Source organism: Grus americana, chromosome 2 (genome assembly GCF_028858705.1).
Source record: "Grus americana isolate bGruAme1 chromosome 2, bGruAme1.mat, whole genome shotgun sequence".
NCBI lineage: Eukaryota > Metazoa > Chordata > Aves > Gruiformes > Gruidae > Grus > Grus americana.
The window spans coordinates 119,256,358-119,270,215 of NC_072853.1; the positions used below are offsets into that span (position 1 = coordinate 119,256,358).

Genomic DNA, 13,858 nt, shown 5'->3' on the forward strand with positions numbered 1-13,858 from the left:
GGTCCTTTTTTAATTCCTGAGCGACTTGTGTTTCACGGGCGTTGTTGCTGAGGGCGCAGGTGCTGGGCCTGGGGCTGCACGGAGGGGAAGCTCGCGGGGCAGCAGCGGGGGGCCGGCTCCTCCCTCTGAGCCGGCCTTCCCGCTCCCGGCCCCGCCGGCCGCCGCGCTGGGCCCGCGCTGTTTTGTACTGAGGAAGGGCTGGCGGAACTTCCCTTGCACCGCGTGCGGTGAGCTGCGCCGCCGCCTGCAGGCGGTGGTCTCCGGGGTGGTTGCCCGCTGGACGTGCGGGCGGAAACGGTGCTGCGAGCTGTACTCCTTCCACCGCTGAGACTCTCCTGGGAGAAAGCAGATATTACAAGGCCTCTTTAAGCAAACCATGGGGGTTGTGGGGGTGGTGCAGAAAGCGAAGTGCACTTACCTGATTGGTGGCCTGCAGAGTGGCTGAGAGACACCTCTTCAAAAGTCGGTGGGAGGGAAAGGAAGGCCGGTGCGGGAGGGCTAAGGGCGGCGCTGACACCAGTGCTAGTGGGGGACAGTGCAGCCAAAGTACCCCTAAGGTGCCCAAGCTTACAAGCTAAGCAGGGGCGGTCCCGGTTAGTACTGGGATGGGAGGCTGCAGGCGGACCCGGTTACTACTGGGATGGAATACCGCCTGGGGACACCCTTTTTTGCCCCTCTGGCCCTTTGTGTTTTGGGATTCTTTCCCCTTGCTCTCTCGGCCGGTATTTTGTTGTCATCGTCCTCCCAAAGCGTCCGTGAATACTACGTGGAAATTGTCCTTGTGGTTGGCAATGGGTTTTGGGCCGTCTCCCAGCTCCTTTTTGCCTGGGTGGCATTGGCGCCCCTGGTGCTGGTCTGTAGAGTGGCCAAGAGATGCATTTTCAAAAATTGGCATCAGCGCCTGTGGTGCTGGCGGGTAGAGCGGCTGAGAGACGCCTCTTCAAAAGTCGGTGGGAGGGAAAGGAAGGCCGGTGCGGGAGGGCTAAGGGCAGCGCTGGCACCAGTGCTAGTGGGGGACAGTGCAGCCAAAGTACCCCTAAGGTGCCCAAGCTTACAAGCTAAGCAGGGGCGGTCCCGGTTAGTACTGGGATGGGAGGCTGCAGGCGGACCCGGTTACTACTGGGATGGAATACTGCCTGGGGACACCCTTTTTTGCCCCTCTGGCCCTTTGTGTTTTGGGATTCTTTCCCCTTGCTCTCTCGGCCGGTATTTTGTTGTCATCGTCCTCCCAAAGCGTCCGTGAATACTACGTGGAAATTGTCCTTGTGGTTGGCAATGGGTTTTGGGCCGTCTCCCAGCTCCTTTTTGCCTGGGTGGCATTGACGCCCCTGGTGCTGGGCTGTACAGTGGCTGAGAGATGCATTTTCCATCTCCTTCGGCTGGGGTGGGTGGAGGTGTGCGAGGCCTTTCTGCCCTGCCACGGCGGCGGGGGTGTGTGTGGGGGGCTTCCTTCGTCCCCTCTGAGGAGCTGGGGTAAGACCCCGGAGCGGGACCGGATGGAGCGTGTGGCGTGCTAGGAGGTTGACGGCGGCGAGGGCAGGAGGAGGCAGGCCGGCAGGCGGTGATGGCAGAGCGCCAGTGCTGGGAGTGCCGGTGGAAGGAGGGATGTCCGTGCTGCGCCAGGCGGGGGCGGGGCGGAGCGGAGCAGGCCGGGCCCGGCGGTCAGCTGACGCCGCCGTGTCACAGGGCGCCGTGCTGAGGGACGCCGGCTCCGCCGCCGCTTCCTGCCTGCCTGCCGCCGCCCGTCATGCTGCGGCTCCTGCTCCCGCTGGCCGGCTTGGCGGCGCTCCTCCGGGCGGCGGTGAGTCCCCTCGCCTCCCCTTCCCCTAAGGACACCCGCTGCGCGGCGGCGCCTGGGTCCTGCGGCCCCGAGCTCTGAGTTGCGCGGAGGGCTTCCGGAGGCGCACGGCTCCCGGCTGCTAGCGGGCCTCGTCGCGCCTCCGCAGGAAGACGATTGACTTTGGTCCTTTTTTAATTCCTGAGCGACTTGTGTTTCACGGGCGTTGTTGCTGAGGGCGCAGGTGCTGGGCCTGGGGCTGCACGGAGGGGAAGCTCGCGGGGCAGCAGCGGGGGGCCGGCTCCTCCCTCTGAGCCGGCCTTCCCGCTCCCGGCCCCGCCGGCCGCCGCGCTGGGCCCGCGCTGTTTTGTACTGAGGAAGGGCTGGCGGAACTTCCCTTGCACCGCGTGCGGTGAGCTGCGCCGCCGCCTGCAGGCGGTGGTCTCCGGGGTGGTTGCCCGCTGGACGTGCGGGCGGAAACGGTGCTGCGAGCTGTACTCCTTCCACCGCTGAGACTCTCCTGGGAGAAAGCAGATATTACAAGGCCTCTTTAAGCAAACCATGGGGGTTGTGGGGGTGGTGCAGAAAGCGAAGTGCACTTACCTGATACCGGCATTCCATTAGCAGTTCCCATGGGAAAACTTGCTCTTCCTGTGGTGTTTGAGAGGAGGGAGAGGAGTTTTTCCTGTTCTGCCCTGGTTCAGTACCGACTGTCCTTGTGCTGCTCTGTCCAGTGCACGCTGTACCTCTGCCTAACCAGGGGCCTAGGGAAATCTTTGGTCTCTAGAATTTTTGTGGGAGCCGTGCCTTGTCGATTAACTGTCAGTTTGAAGCATAGTGTCAGTATTTACTTGATAGATGTTGCAACTGGAGGGTTACAGCTGCGTGAAAAGTAGCACAGCCTCGTGGGACACACTGACCTAAGGGAAGGTTGTATGACAGTTACTATGGTCTCTGAGGGGTGGGTTTATCGCTGAGAGAAAATTCTGAAGGTAGTGGGTAAGAGGAATAGAGAACAAATACTGACCAACTTTGGTGGCATTAGGAGAGGGGAACTTGGTGTATTGAGCAGATTAGTTTAAAACAGATAAAATACTTTAAAAGTATATAGTGAATTTCAGGAAGTTGCTGCTATGGAAGGTTTTATGAAACCAAATGAAACTACACTAGGTTCATAAACAACACCCAAAAAATGACTAGGCACGGATTTGTCTTCTAACATCTCGAACAGCTTTGTCTGCTGGAGGAGTATGAAGGAAGCAGACCACAAGCAGTGGCCAGGGTCATCCCGTTGCTTTAAACAGCATTTCTTATTGCTGTTCTCCAGACAGAATATGGCCTGGTGTTTAGAGAACTGTGGACTCAAATCAGCAGGTCATTTCTTGTACTTTTACCTTCCTAGCTTTGTTTGTTTTCTGTAGAGGCATGTGTGTAAAATAGCACTGTTTATTAAGAATAGTGTTGTAACAGCTGAGCAGGCTTGAAGAACTGAGGCTGGGAGACACAATTTCTTTCTCAACCCACAGTTCTCTGACCGAGCAATGAGGGAAGGGATCTTCTTAAAACTTGATCTAGTCCTCAAAATATGGTAGGGTCCTATCATCACAGAGGTGCTAATGTTTTTTTAAATTAGCTTGGGAAAACATATGCTGCAGATAAGCAAACTGGGGTTTGTAGACTTCTGGGCTCAAGCTCACTGCTGAGCCCTATAAGGCTACTTTCATACCTTAGTTCTGAGATATTTTTGGCTGTGATGATTGCTTATTTTTCTCTATTTAAGAGTGGACTGATAGACAGGAAGTGTTTTGAAAGCCATGCAGTAACATACGCTTACTTTAAATAAGGTAATTTACCTCAAACTTGGTCTCTATTGTATGTTATGAAACACCATCCAAACTTTTTTCAACTATGGTTAAAATAAAACAGTAGGATCATTTTAAATAGAAATGTACGAACTGGGTACGAGTAGAGACACTGTCAACTTTGAGCAAAATACAAAGCAAAACAGGGAATTCCGGTATGATTCAAGCATAACTGATGCTTGCTTATTTATTTTCAATGTGGGAGCAGAGATGCTTCAGATTTAGTGCTCTCTTTACTTCTAAAGGAGCACAGTGTGTGATGTTTTAATCCCTTTTCAACTCAATTGCATCCTGGTAGACCAGGATATGCGGAAATAGGTGTTGAGTCTTGGCAGCTGTACATGTAATGGAAGTGAGCAGGAAGTGAGTAGCAAAACACAGTGCGGGTTTTGCTGTTGGGGAAGTCATATTCACAACTGGAGGCAAGGATATCTGCTGAGAAATCATCTGCAGTTTCTGGGACCGCAGTTGCATCTGGTAGCTATTCCAGCGGGGATTTCACTGCTGCTGTAGTAGTATGTGTTAGTAGAAACTCTTGCATTCAGTAAGAATGATGTAGGGTGATACGTGCTTTTGAAATGGAGCCAACTGCTTGGGAAGAAGAACAGAAAACACGTGCTAAGTTAACAGCAGAAGCAGCTTAGTCACAGAACATGCATGAGGTTTACAAATACTATAATGATTGTTTCCCACACTCATTGTATCACTGTTGTAATCTATTGCCATCTACTATAAGGAAGGCTTAATGAGGAAATGGCATATTAAAAAAAGAGGGGGTGGGGAGGAGTCATTGAGGAAGGCAGGCGGGGAGCTTGCAAGTAGACTGCCGGAATCCAGTGTTTTCAGTTGTCTGATCTGTTCCACATCAGGAAATCTTCTCCCTCTCTTCATGATAGTGATTCTGCATGACCCACTGTCCTGGGCAGTACGTACAGAGTAACAGTCCTTTATTGCAGTCTGGGAAAAAGGGAATGTGTGTAATATTTTAAAACGGCTGATACTGGTTCCTGGTTGCAGGCTTTGTTGACCCAAGGCATCCCTTCATAACCACACTATTGCCTTCTGGAGACTTCTGCAGAACAGAAGGGAATGGTCAGGAAGCAAAGATGATCTCCTTCAAGCAACTGCCTCTTGAAGTAAAGGCTGCAGTGGCTGCAGGAGTGGTTTTCTTCTCCATGATGCTATCGCGGAGTTATCTGGCAGAACAACTCGAGCTCAGGACGCGGCGTTGGCTTCTAAGGCTGCAGATGGCACTATTTGCTAATGCACTCATGTTGATAGGATCTCTTCATGTTTGGAGAAGCACAGTCACCGCATTCTCCAGGTCTCCAGCTGCCAGCTCCTTGTGTTTCATGCCGTGGAAAATAGCTGTGTTCATGTTTCTAGCTTTGGCTCATTCAAGCTTCTTTACGTTGCTATTTCTTGTTGCAGAAGAGCCCTATTTCTTTTCTTTAGCTGCCTACACTTGCCTGGGGGCCTATATCATTCTTATCTTCTTCCTCTTCACTCTAGGCTCTGTAGAGCAGGCTTACAAGTTCTTGGCTGGGAGAGGAGCTAAGGCAGGTACTGGCAACAAGAACAGTAGAACAGCGATGAAACCAGTTTTGGCAGTCATGCTGACTGTTGTGCTGACTGTTGTTGGGCTGTTAAATGCTTCCCAGCCTCCCACTGTGAATTCAGTGGAGGTTCCAGTTCACAAGCTGCCCTCAACAATGAATAATCTGAAAGTGGTGTTGCTTTCAGATATCCATCTTGGGCCTACAGTTGGGAAGACCAAGCTTGCCATGATTGTGAGAATGGTTAAGGCTTTGAAACCAGATATCACTGTGATTGTTGGGGACCTGACTGACTCTGAGGCAGAGATCATACGACCTGCTGTTGAGCCTCTTGGAGAACTTAACTCCCCTTTGGGGACTTACTTTGTCACAGGAAACCATGAGTACTACACATCAGATGTTAGCAACTGGTTTGAGCTGTTAAAATCATTTAACATTCAGCCGCTCCATAATGAGAATGTGAAGATTGTTTCACCTGAGAGCACTGATGACTGGTTCTGCCTGGCTGGTGTTGATGATATTGAAGCAGATGTATTGCGCTACTCAGGGCATGGTATGGATTTAAAAAAAGCTCTCAGAGATTGTAGCAGCGAGCATGCAATAGTGCTGTTAGCTCATCAGCCAATTGCTGCAAAGTGGGCCCTTCAGGAGAGACCAGACATAAATTTAATTCTCTCTGGCCATACTCACGGAGGGCAGATGTTCCCACTAAATGCTGGGGCTTATTTTCTGAATCCCTTCTTTGTTGGCTTGTACAAAGTTGGGCAGAACACCTTTGTCTATGTCAGCCCGGGGACAATGTACTTTGGAATACCCATGAGGCTGGGCAGCAGAGCTGAAATAACGGAGATAATTCTACGTTCTCCTTGAGGAGTTTTCTGTTTGACAGACTTCTACCATCCTTTTTGGTCAGTATATTGGCTCTTCTGCTCTGAAAGCAAATCCTTTTTCTGGGAAGCCAGAGAAATGTGTTAGAGTGGACTTTAGCAGGTTCTGTTAAGTTTAAGCAGAAAACACTAACTGTATTTTGGGCCTATGAAACAAATCAGGGGCATGTTAAAATACCGAAGAAATTAATTCTTTGAGTTCATTATTTTTGAGGTTCTGCATTTAAAGATAACACTGATGTCATAGAGATAATGTATGTCCTGTGCATGCTTAGAAATACCTGTGTCCTGCAGCTACTTCATATTCCTCTGTTCGTTATCCATTACACAGCTGCCTTATCAAATCTCAGACAGGTGAAGTTCTGATCTCTTGCAGTGAAATCATTCATACATGTTTTGCAGAAGGTACTACAGAGTGTCCACTGAGTATGTAAACTCTGGAAGCCTTGCGCTAGAAAAGTTACAGGAAGGGAATAGTTTTGATTTTTTTTTTTTTTTTTTAAATTGAGATTGGATATCTTTATCCTGCTATCTGTCTGCAGCATGCACTAGGGCTTCCAGTCTGAGCTGCTTACCAGTACAGTAAGGTGCCAGGCATCAGTTCCTGAAATTCAATCTTTTCAAGTTTAAAAGCTGTGGAGACTGATACCAAAGAATGAATGTCTTTCTGCAGGTATTTTCCCCAGAATAACTGGGCATCTAGTAATTACTGAAAATGGCTCTAGTAAAAGATCATGAGAAAGAAAACTAGTAATTACCATAACTTCTGTTGCTGTCAGAGCATACAGTACCTGCTGATGTAAAGCAAAAACCCAAAGATGAAATGCTAAGTCTCTTGTCATTCTGTATTTTTTGTTTATGCTTAATTTCTCTTCTGTGATTTTTCTCGTACAAGACTAAGGAGATGCTATTTGAAAACAATGCAGATAGGTTAATACTTGAATTTTGTTTAAGATTTTAATATTTCAGTTAAATGGTGTCCTTTTTAAGAAGGCTAAACTCTGCAGCAGGTGACTTTTCTTAATAGCATTTGTGCATTAATGTCCTGGTTGTCTGACAGGCACATAGCAGAATAACTGCTACAGGATAACGAGGGATGGAGAATTTCTCTGTCCTTCCTAGAAGAACTTAACACAAGATAATTCTGGGAAGTTTGCGAGATTAGAAAATATTAATAAAAACATTCTTGCTTCCATATCTTTGTGTTCATCTAAGAAAGCTAGGTCGTAAATTAATGTGCGTATATTGTCACGGCTGATGAAAGAGTTTACTTCTGTGCACCTTTCTCCTCCCCTTCCACCTTGGTGCTGCTGTATGAAACGCCACGAATGATAGAAGTGTGGGAGTCCTGCCTCTGACTCTGAGGTCTCCAGCTGTAGCCGTAGGGTCTCCCTTGCTCTGCTTTTCTGCCCACCAGTACCCGGGTTCCTCTCGGGATGACCTGAGTAGCATGGGGCAAGAGAGATCAGTGCTTGCATAGGAGGATGAGGATAGCAAGACCAGATCTACGGTGTTCAGTCTTTTCCTGCCTTCCTCTGTGATCCTGAACCAGACATGCCTCTTCTGTTTTATTCTTCAGCTCCTCTTCTCATTTTGCAGGAGAGGTGTGTGGGTGTATTTGAAAAGTACCATAGGTTTTGAAAAGTTGAGTTTTTCTGTAAGTAAAATTTTGAAGTTTCACTTCATCCACTCCCTTCAGCCCCCCACCAGGCAGTTTCTACCTGCTAAGCTGTTTTTGTATCCTGTCCCGCTGTACAAACATCTTGCATTTTTACTCACAGGAATATTGAGAAATACTGTAAATGTGTCATGTGTGCTGCAAAGTTGGTGGAAGAGCTGGAGAAGTCAGTTCTCTTTTAGTCTGAGAACTGAACACCTGACCAGCCAGGCTCTCTATTTGCCAGACTAGAAAATTTCTGTTTCCCAGCACCTGTAATTTTGTAAACTTTTTTATGCTTGTGCAATAATATCTGCTTAAGTATCCTAAAGTTTCCATGTGTATTTAACACTGCCCACTGCCTGCACGGGGTCCTTCTGAGGTTCTTTCTCATCAGTGGGTAGTGCCAAATGGTCTTATGTAGAGAGAATCTTGATAGCCGTGATACCCTCTGTTGACTTATCAACATGCCTTCAGTTAAAAGCTGTGTTCTGGGTTTAGTAGTGCAGAGTATTCCCTCTAGGCCAGTGGTCCAGGAAGATAGCTTTTCATTTGTTATGCAGAGGGTTATTACTGTGTTAAGAAGACTAATTGTTAAGTAAGTTTCCTTATCGGGAGGCTTTTGTGGGACTGGTTTTAAATGGTGTTAGTTTCCCAGTGAGTTGCTGGTATTATTTTTTTTTTCCTACCCTTCTTATTTCTCTCATTCTGTCCAAACGTGTGCAAAAACCTAGCTGAAGTGGTCCTTCCATCCCAGGGGTGCATAGATGACTTCTTCATTAATTTGTATGTGCCCTACTTTGAAGATCTTTGTGTATCCTTTTAGGAGTGGTCATATTATCATTTCATAAATGTATTGAGTTCTCCCAATGTAATTTAGTTCTTGGTTTTTTTTCTCTAGTGCCCTCCTTCTGAAAGCTTGTTGCTCGATGATTAGTTATCACTTAAAATGTTTTCTTTCTGTGCCAAAACACTTCAAAGCCTTTTCTTATTTTCCTTTTTTTTTTTAACACATGAATGGAAAGTATCCTAGATCAACTTTCTTTTTGTTAGTAAGAGGAATTAACATTTTCTGAAATCTTTCTAAGATAGCAATGCCTAATTGTCCTTCAAGGGTTTTTCTATACTTTTTCCAATTTGACTTGAATATGCATGATTTAGACCTGTGTTCAGTATTCCAGATGAAAAAAAAAATTGCTGTGCTGCTTATTTTGTAATTTTTGATATTTTTTTGTAAAGTTTTTTGTGTGTGTGTGGAATGTATTTGATCTGAAAAACTTAACTAAATGAATATATTTTTCTTCCTATAGAAGGCCAGTTCACTGGGGGGGGGGGAGGGGGAGAGAGTTAATCACTGTCAGAATAATACCAGAATAGATTAGTATCATCGCTTTGTCAAAGTTATTACATTATATAATCAGTATAGAATGGATTTGAAAATATGTAAATGGTGGTATAACAAATGCTTTAAATGATGGGATTTAATAAAACTTTCTTTCTTGATAAGCAAATATGCTTCTAATGACCTCTTATTTTATACCAATATTTATTGTAGCAGAACATGCTGAATAGTTTTAACACACTAATTCGATTTACCAACAAAAAGCTACTGACAATAAATCTGACTAGTTTCAGAAAATCTTGCACCCACACAAAGTGAGGCATGGTGGAAAGTGGGGAAAGGTAAGGCCACTATTAAATTTTCTTAATGCCTACTAGGGGGAAGAGGTGCAGGCTGAAGAGATGAGGATGGGATGCAGAGAAAAGAACCACTGCAGGGGCAAAGAAAGGATACCAAGAGGGATTTTTGGAAGGAGCAGAAGAAAATGAGCGGTTTGTGATTCCCAATTTTGATACTTAAGCTTTGGGGTAGAGAAAGCAATGTTCTTTGTTTTGAATGGTCTACATAAGAGATTCTAGAAATCGTCACAGATGGAGGGGTTCATTAAGGATTTGTATCCACGTTTGCTTGCTTGCCAAATAGGAAAAAACCCCTTGTTTTGTAAATGTGGAGAATGAAAGATTCTAGCTACTGTTAAATAGTTTTGTGTGCTGAAGCTAATTTTTTACCTATGATGAGAGATGTACGTATTATAAAATGTTGAAAGAGCATGAAGGTTGCAAAAATAACTTGTTACTTGATTTAAGAAAGGACAAATTCTGTAGTTTTTCCCATTTCCCTGTGAGTATGTTCTGAGTATCTAAGATGCAACATTATATCGTTGCCTCTAAGGGTCTGAATTTTCAGCTGGGCATTAATATGATGTGGTATGAATGAACTGGCATCCTAAACAGTGTGCAGTTAGTTTTTTGTCTGTTGAATCTGCTTACCAAACTAGCAGACCCACTACCTCATCTTCTAGGGAGATGCAGGGAATTCATTCCCGCTGTATATTTGCGAATGTAAGTATACAATATTGCCAGAGCCAGACATAAATTCATGAAGAGAACTGTTTTGATTCCATTGCAAGCTCTGGTCTGCAAGCAATGGATAGAGTCATGCACTGACAATAAAATAATGTTGAAAACATTCTATTTACAATGGGCAATGAATGAGGTGAATCAAAGTACTCTGGAAGCTTCCTCCCTCTCCTCACCCCCATAATAATACTGTATCAGCAAATGTATGTGTAAGGAAGGTGACTTACAGTTATGGTCACAGCTTTAAAACTGTGGCCTTTAAATGGTAACCAGTTCATAATGATCACTTTCATAATTAATATCTTCTTTTCATGGCTTTATCGTATTAAGAAATTCTTGTTCCTTTGCCAGAGGTGTCAGTTTCCTGAGGATGGAGCTATGTAAACAGTTGACTATTGAGTCAGCATCTCTCAACAGTTTTCTGCCACAAATGGAGCAAGTGTCTTTTCCATGGGCCTCTTGACGTGGTTAGTCTAAGTGAGGGGGTTAAAATCCTCTTTCAGAGGGAAACAGCAGCAATTTATTTTGACTCTCCTTCTGTATTTCCAGGGATAATGGTATTTTAATGTGCTTTTCTCCTAATGCTTCTCTTTTTCTTTTATTATTGCAGAATTATGTTGCTGCACCTGGGTTCTGAGTTTCATTTAGTCACAAACATTTTAAAGCACTTGGTTCTGCATTAATGCTGCAACTTGTCACAGTGCCCTAGAGTAAAAAACATCCAAAGAATGTGAACCATCTGCTTGGTATTCCTTAGGGTGAATGGTTTCCGTAGGGGATGGATACATACAGTACAATTCCATCCTAGTGCAGCGTGCCCAGGAATCAAGATGCAGGTTATGAATTCAAGATCAGCAAAATGTCACTTAGATTTGAATTGAAAGGAAAGTAAGCAGATGGTAGATACCTGTGCATCCTCTGCAGTGGAAATTTACTTGAGGTTTAACAGCCTGGAGTTACTACAACAACGTAATTTCCTAGGGAGAATCCCAAACTTTGAGTTAGTTTTGTTCCAGAGCAGCTGGTTTGTATTTCTCAGCTCTGTAAGGGTCTGATTTTGTGGACACCTGGCACATCCATACCTTTGTTCAGTCAAGATTTATTTCAGCTTTCATGGAACTCTTTGTTAAGTAATATTAAGAATGGTTCCATGTTTGTGAGATCAGGGCTTAAATAGCTTCCCCTATGCAATACTTTGCAGTCCCTTTACAGTTTTATTTCCCTGCCAGCTCAGGGCTGTATCTTCTCGCATATATTGTTACATGTCCACTACACAGACAATTTCATTTGTTTACTGTTGGCAGAATGTTTTGGATTGCTATATGCATTTAAGACATTTTCCCACAACTTTATTTTAGGCTTTCTATGAAGAAATGCCTTTATCACAGTTGTAACACACTGTAGTTGTCCTCCTCCTTGGAGTTTGTAGTCTTCAAATGTTTGTACAGTGTTATCTCACTCAGTTGCTCTGTTTAACAGCAATCTAGGGATAGTCATGTTTACTCAGCAATTTCGTCCTCCGGTTTTCAGTAGAGTATGTTTTTTCTTTGTATTCTTGTTCTTTTGGCCTGTGGCACATTGCACTGGATCCTTTTTGCTGTCTTGTTGCACTTGTTGCCAACTGTGGTCTTGGTTGGCAGTTGTGTCCAGTTGTGGGCCAGGAGTCTCAGTGTTTGCAGCTTTATGGTTATAAATGCCTGCTGTATTTCACTTTTTCCATTCCTTTCTCTTTACCTGTAGTTGTACACACTATTGTAACAAAACTGTTCAGCAGTTAACAGAAAGAAGAAGTTTCATGGGAAAGTTCTTCAAAACTGTGTGGTCTCTTGGTCCTTACCTAACCTTTGGGCAGATGTCCTCAGATGGTGGATGGTTCTCATGTAGTGGAGGTCACCTGGGCTTGTATGGTGGTCTATATCTCTCTTACCTTTCTGATTTCATTGCTTTTGTTTCATGTAATCAGTTTTCTAATTGCTAAGCCCCATTCTCAGTATGGGACAGGCCAAGGCCCATCTTATCAAGAACAAGGCCAGTGTCCTTCAACAGCTTTTAATTTGTGCTGTTAAAAGGTGTGTTTCATTTGGACTAGTATAATGTCCAAGGAATCATGAGGTTTGGTTGACTTCTGATTTATTTTCTGATGACAGGTATGGAGAACTAACTGATTACATTTGCTGACTTGTGATTTTACTTCATAAATCCCTACTGATCTCTCATTTAAGGGATTTTTTTATGTGCTCAGTAATGAATCAGATAAAATGCAAATGCAATGTCATAGAACATGAAGACAACCAACCAACCATTCAGTGGTGTGTGGAGGACAAAAGTAGTACTGGTAACAGGAATGCCAAAGATACATGGGAGATGTAAGATGTGAGATGTTAAGGTTTGTTTAAAAAAAAAAAAAAAAGAGAGAAGAAAAAAATATTTAAAAGTTAAAGGTTCTTAAAGACATGGGGCCAGGCACTTAAAAAAAGGTCATCTTCTTTTGCTTGTTAAAAACAAGGAAAAAAAAAAAGTGCTGCTGTTGGTCATAGTTTAAATCTTACTAAGATCATAGGCTCACTTGAGGAGTAATCCTATGTTCTTAAAGTTAAGGTATTTTTCTTAAAGCTAGGAAGTGCAGGTTCTTAATTTACCTGCTTCTTTTTTAAGTTCACTGGTTTGGGTGTGCTTAGCTGGAAAAGTATTGAAAGTAGGACTTTCTCCAAAAATGACTAATTTTCAGTGACTTAGATAAACGTATGCAGTTTGCCAGACTGATCTATCAGACAGTTTTATACTTACTAGAAACTAAACTTTCAAATGTGTATGTATCAGTGCCCTTGAGCATTTAGAATGTGGTATTTATTCCTCAAAGGTTCCCAGCTGGCTTTTGCTTCTAAACTTGAGTGTGATATTAAATTGGAATTAGGGTTGTGTTTTCCAATGCTTTAGTAAGCTGAAGCATTGAGTGTGGAGCGTTGGCACTCATGAAATCTCCCTCAGATCCTTCCTCATCACTTGCACTGGTGTAAGCAACTGCAAAATGTATCACTGTAAGAAGATGGTACTAGATACTTGTTAAAAGTGGAAAATGCATGTGGCATATTTTGGTGTAGTAGTGAATCCTGTCATTGCTGAGTGGTTGGCAGATGTATTGTAGTCCTTTGGTGTGTCAGGCTCAGGTGGGCTATGTGTACCTATTGGAGAGCCATTCATCATCGGTTATTTTAACATCATTGTACCTTCTATTGTAGACAACAGATGTTGTATAGACTGTTCTCAGTGTCTTTCAAGACAGAAAAGGATTATATTGTGGGTTTGTTGTTTTTTTGTACGCAGAATATACCCCAGAGGAGTTTTGGCATTGATTATGACTGTGACTGCTTTGTCAAGGATGGGAGACCTTTCCGTTACATCTCAGGTAGCATTCACTACTCACGGGTGCCCCGGTATTACTGGAGAGACCGCTTGTTGAAGATGAAGATGGCAGGACTTGATGCCATTCAAACGTAAGTAGCTGTTGTCTTTCAAAGTGATTTGTAGTCCTGGGAGATGTATGAGAAGTAGTTAAGCGGAATGCTGCCATTGTTACTTGGTTTATTAATTTCTAAGTAATAGATGAGAAAGCTCTGGAGGAGCACAGGGTGGTATGGGATGACCTGTAACAGCGTAGACTGGGACAACTGGCAGGTTATAGCTGGCAGTCCACTTCC

General features: G+C 44.4%; 2 protein-coding genes across 5 annotated transcripts in view; both read left to right on the forward strand.

The window, feature by feature from the left end:
* Positions 1-9,250, forward strand: part of TMPPE (transmembrane protein with metallophosphoesterase domain) — a 10,204-nt gene extending 954 nt beyond the window's left edge. Inside the window, exon 2 of the mRNA XM_054815673.1 lies at positions 4,657-9,250. Within this exon, the coding sequence (XP_054671648.1) occupies positions 4,746-6,065 (1,320 nt within the window). The 5' untranslated portion in view covers positions 4,657-4,745 and the 3' untranslated portion in view covers positions 6,066-9,250. The remainder of the gene's footprint in view (positions 1-4,656) is intronic.
* The window catches only part of GLB1 (galactosidase beta 1), a 50,761-nt gene that overhangs the window by 964 nt on the left and 35,939 nt on the right, over positions 1-13,858 (forward strand). For 2 of the 4 annotated variants that reach the window (XM_054815669.1, XM_054815667.1), the window contains exon 2: positions 13,485-13,654. In XM_054815669.1, the coding sequence (XP_054671644.1) occupies positions 13,485-13,654 (170 nt within the window). Of the gene's footprint in view, positions 1-1,625; positions 1,802-9,458; positions 9,573-13,484; positions 13,655-13,858 lie in introns of those variants that run through there. The other 2 variants (XM_054815670.1, XM_054815668.1) reach the window with 2 other exon arrangements.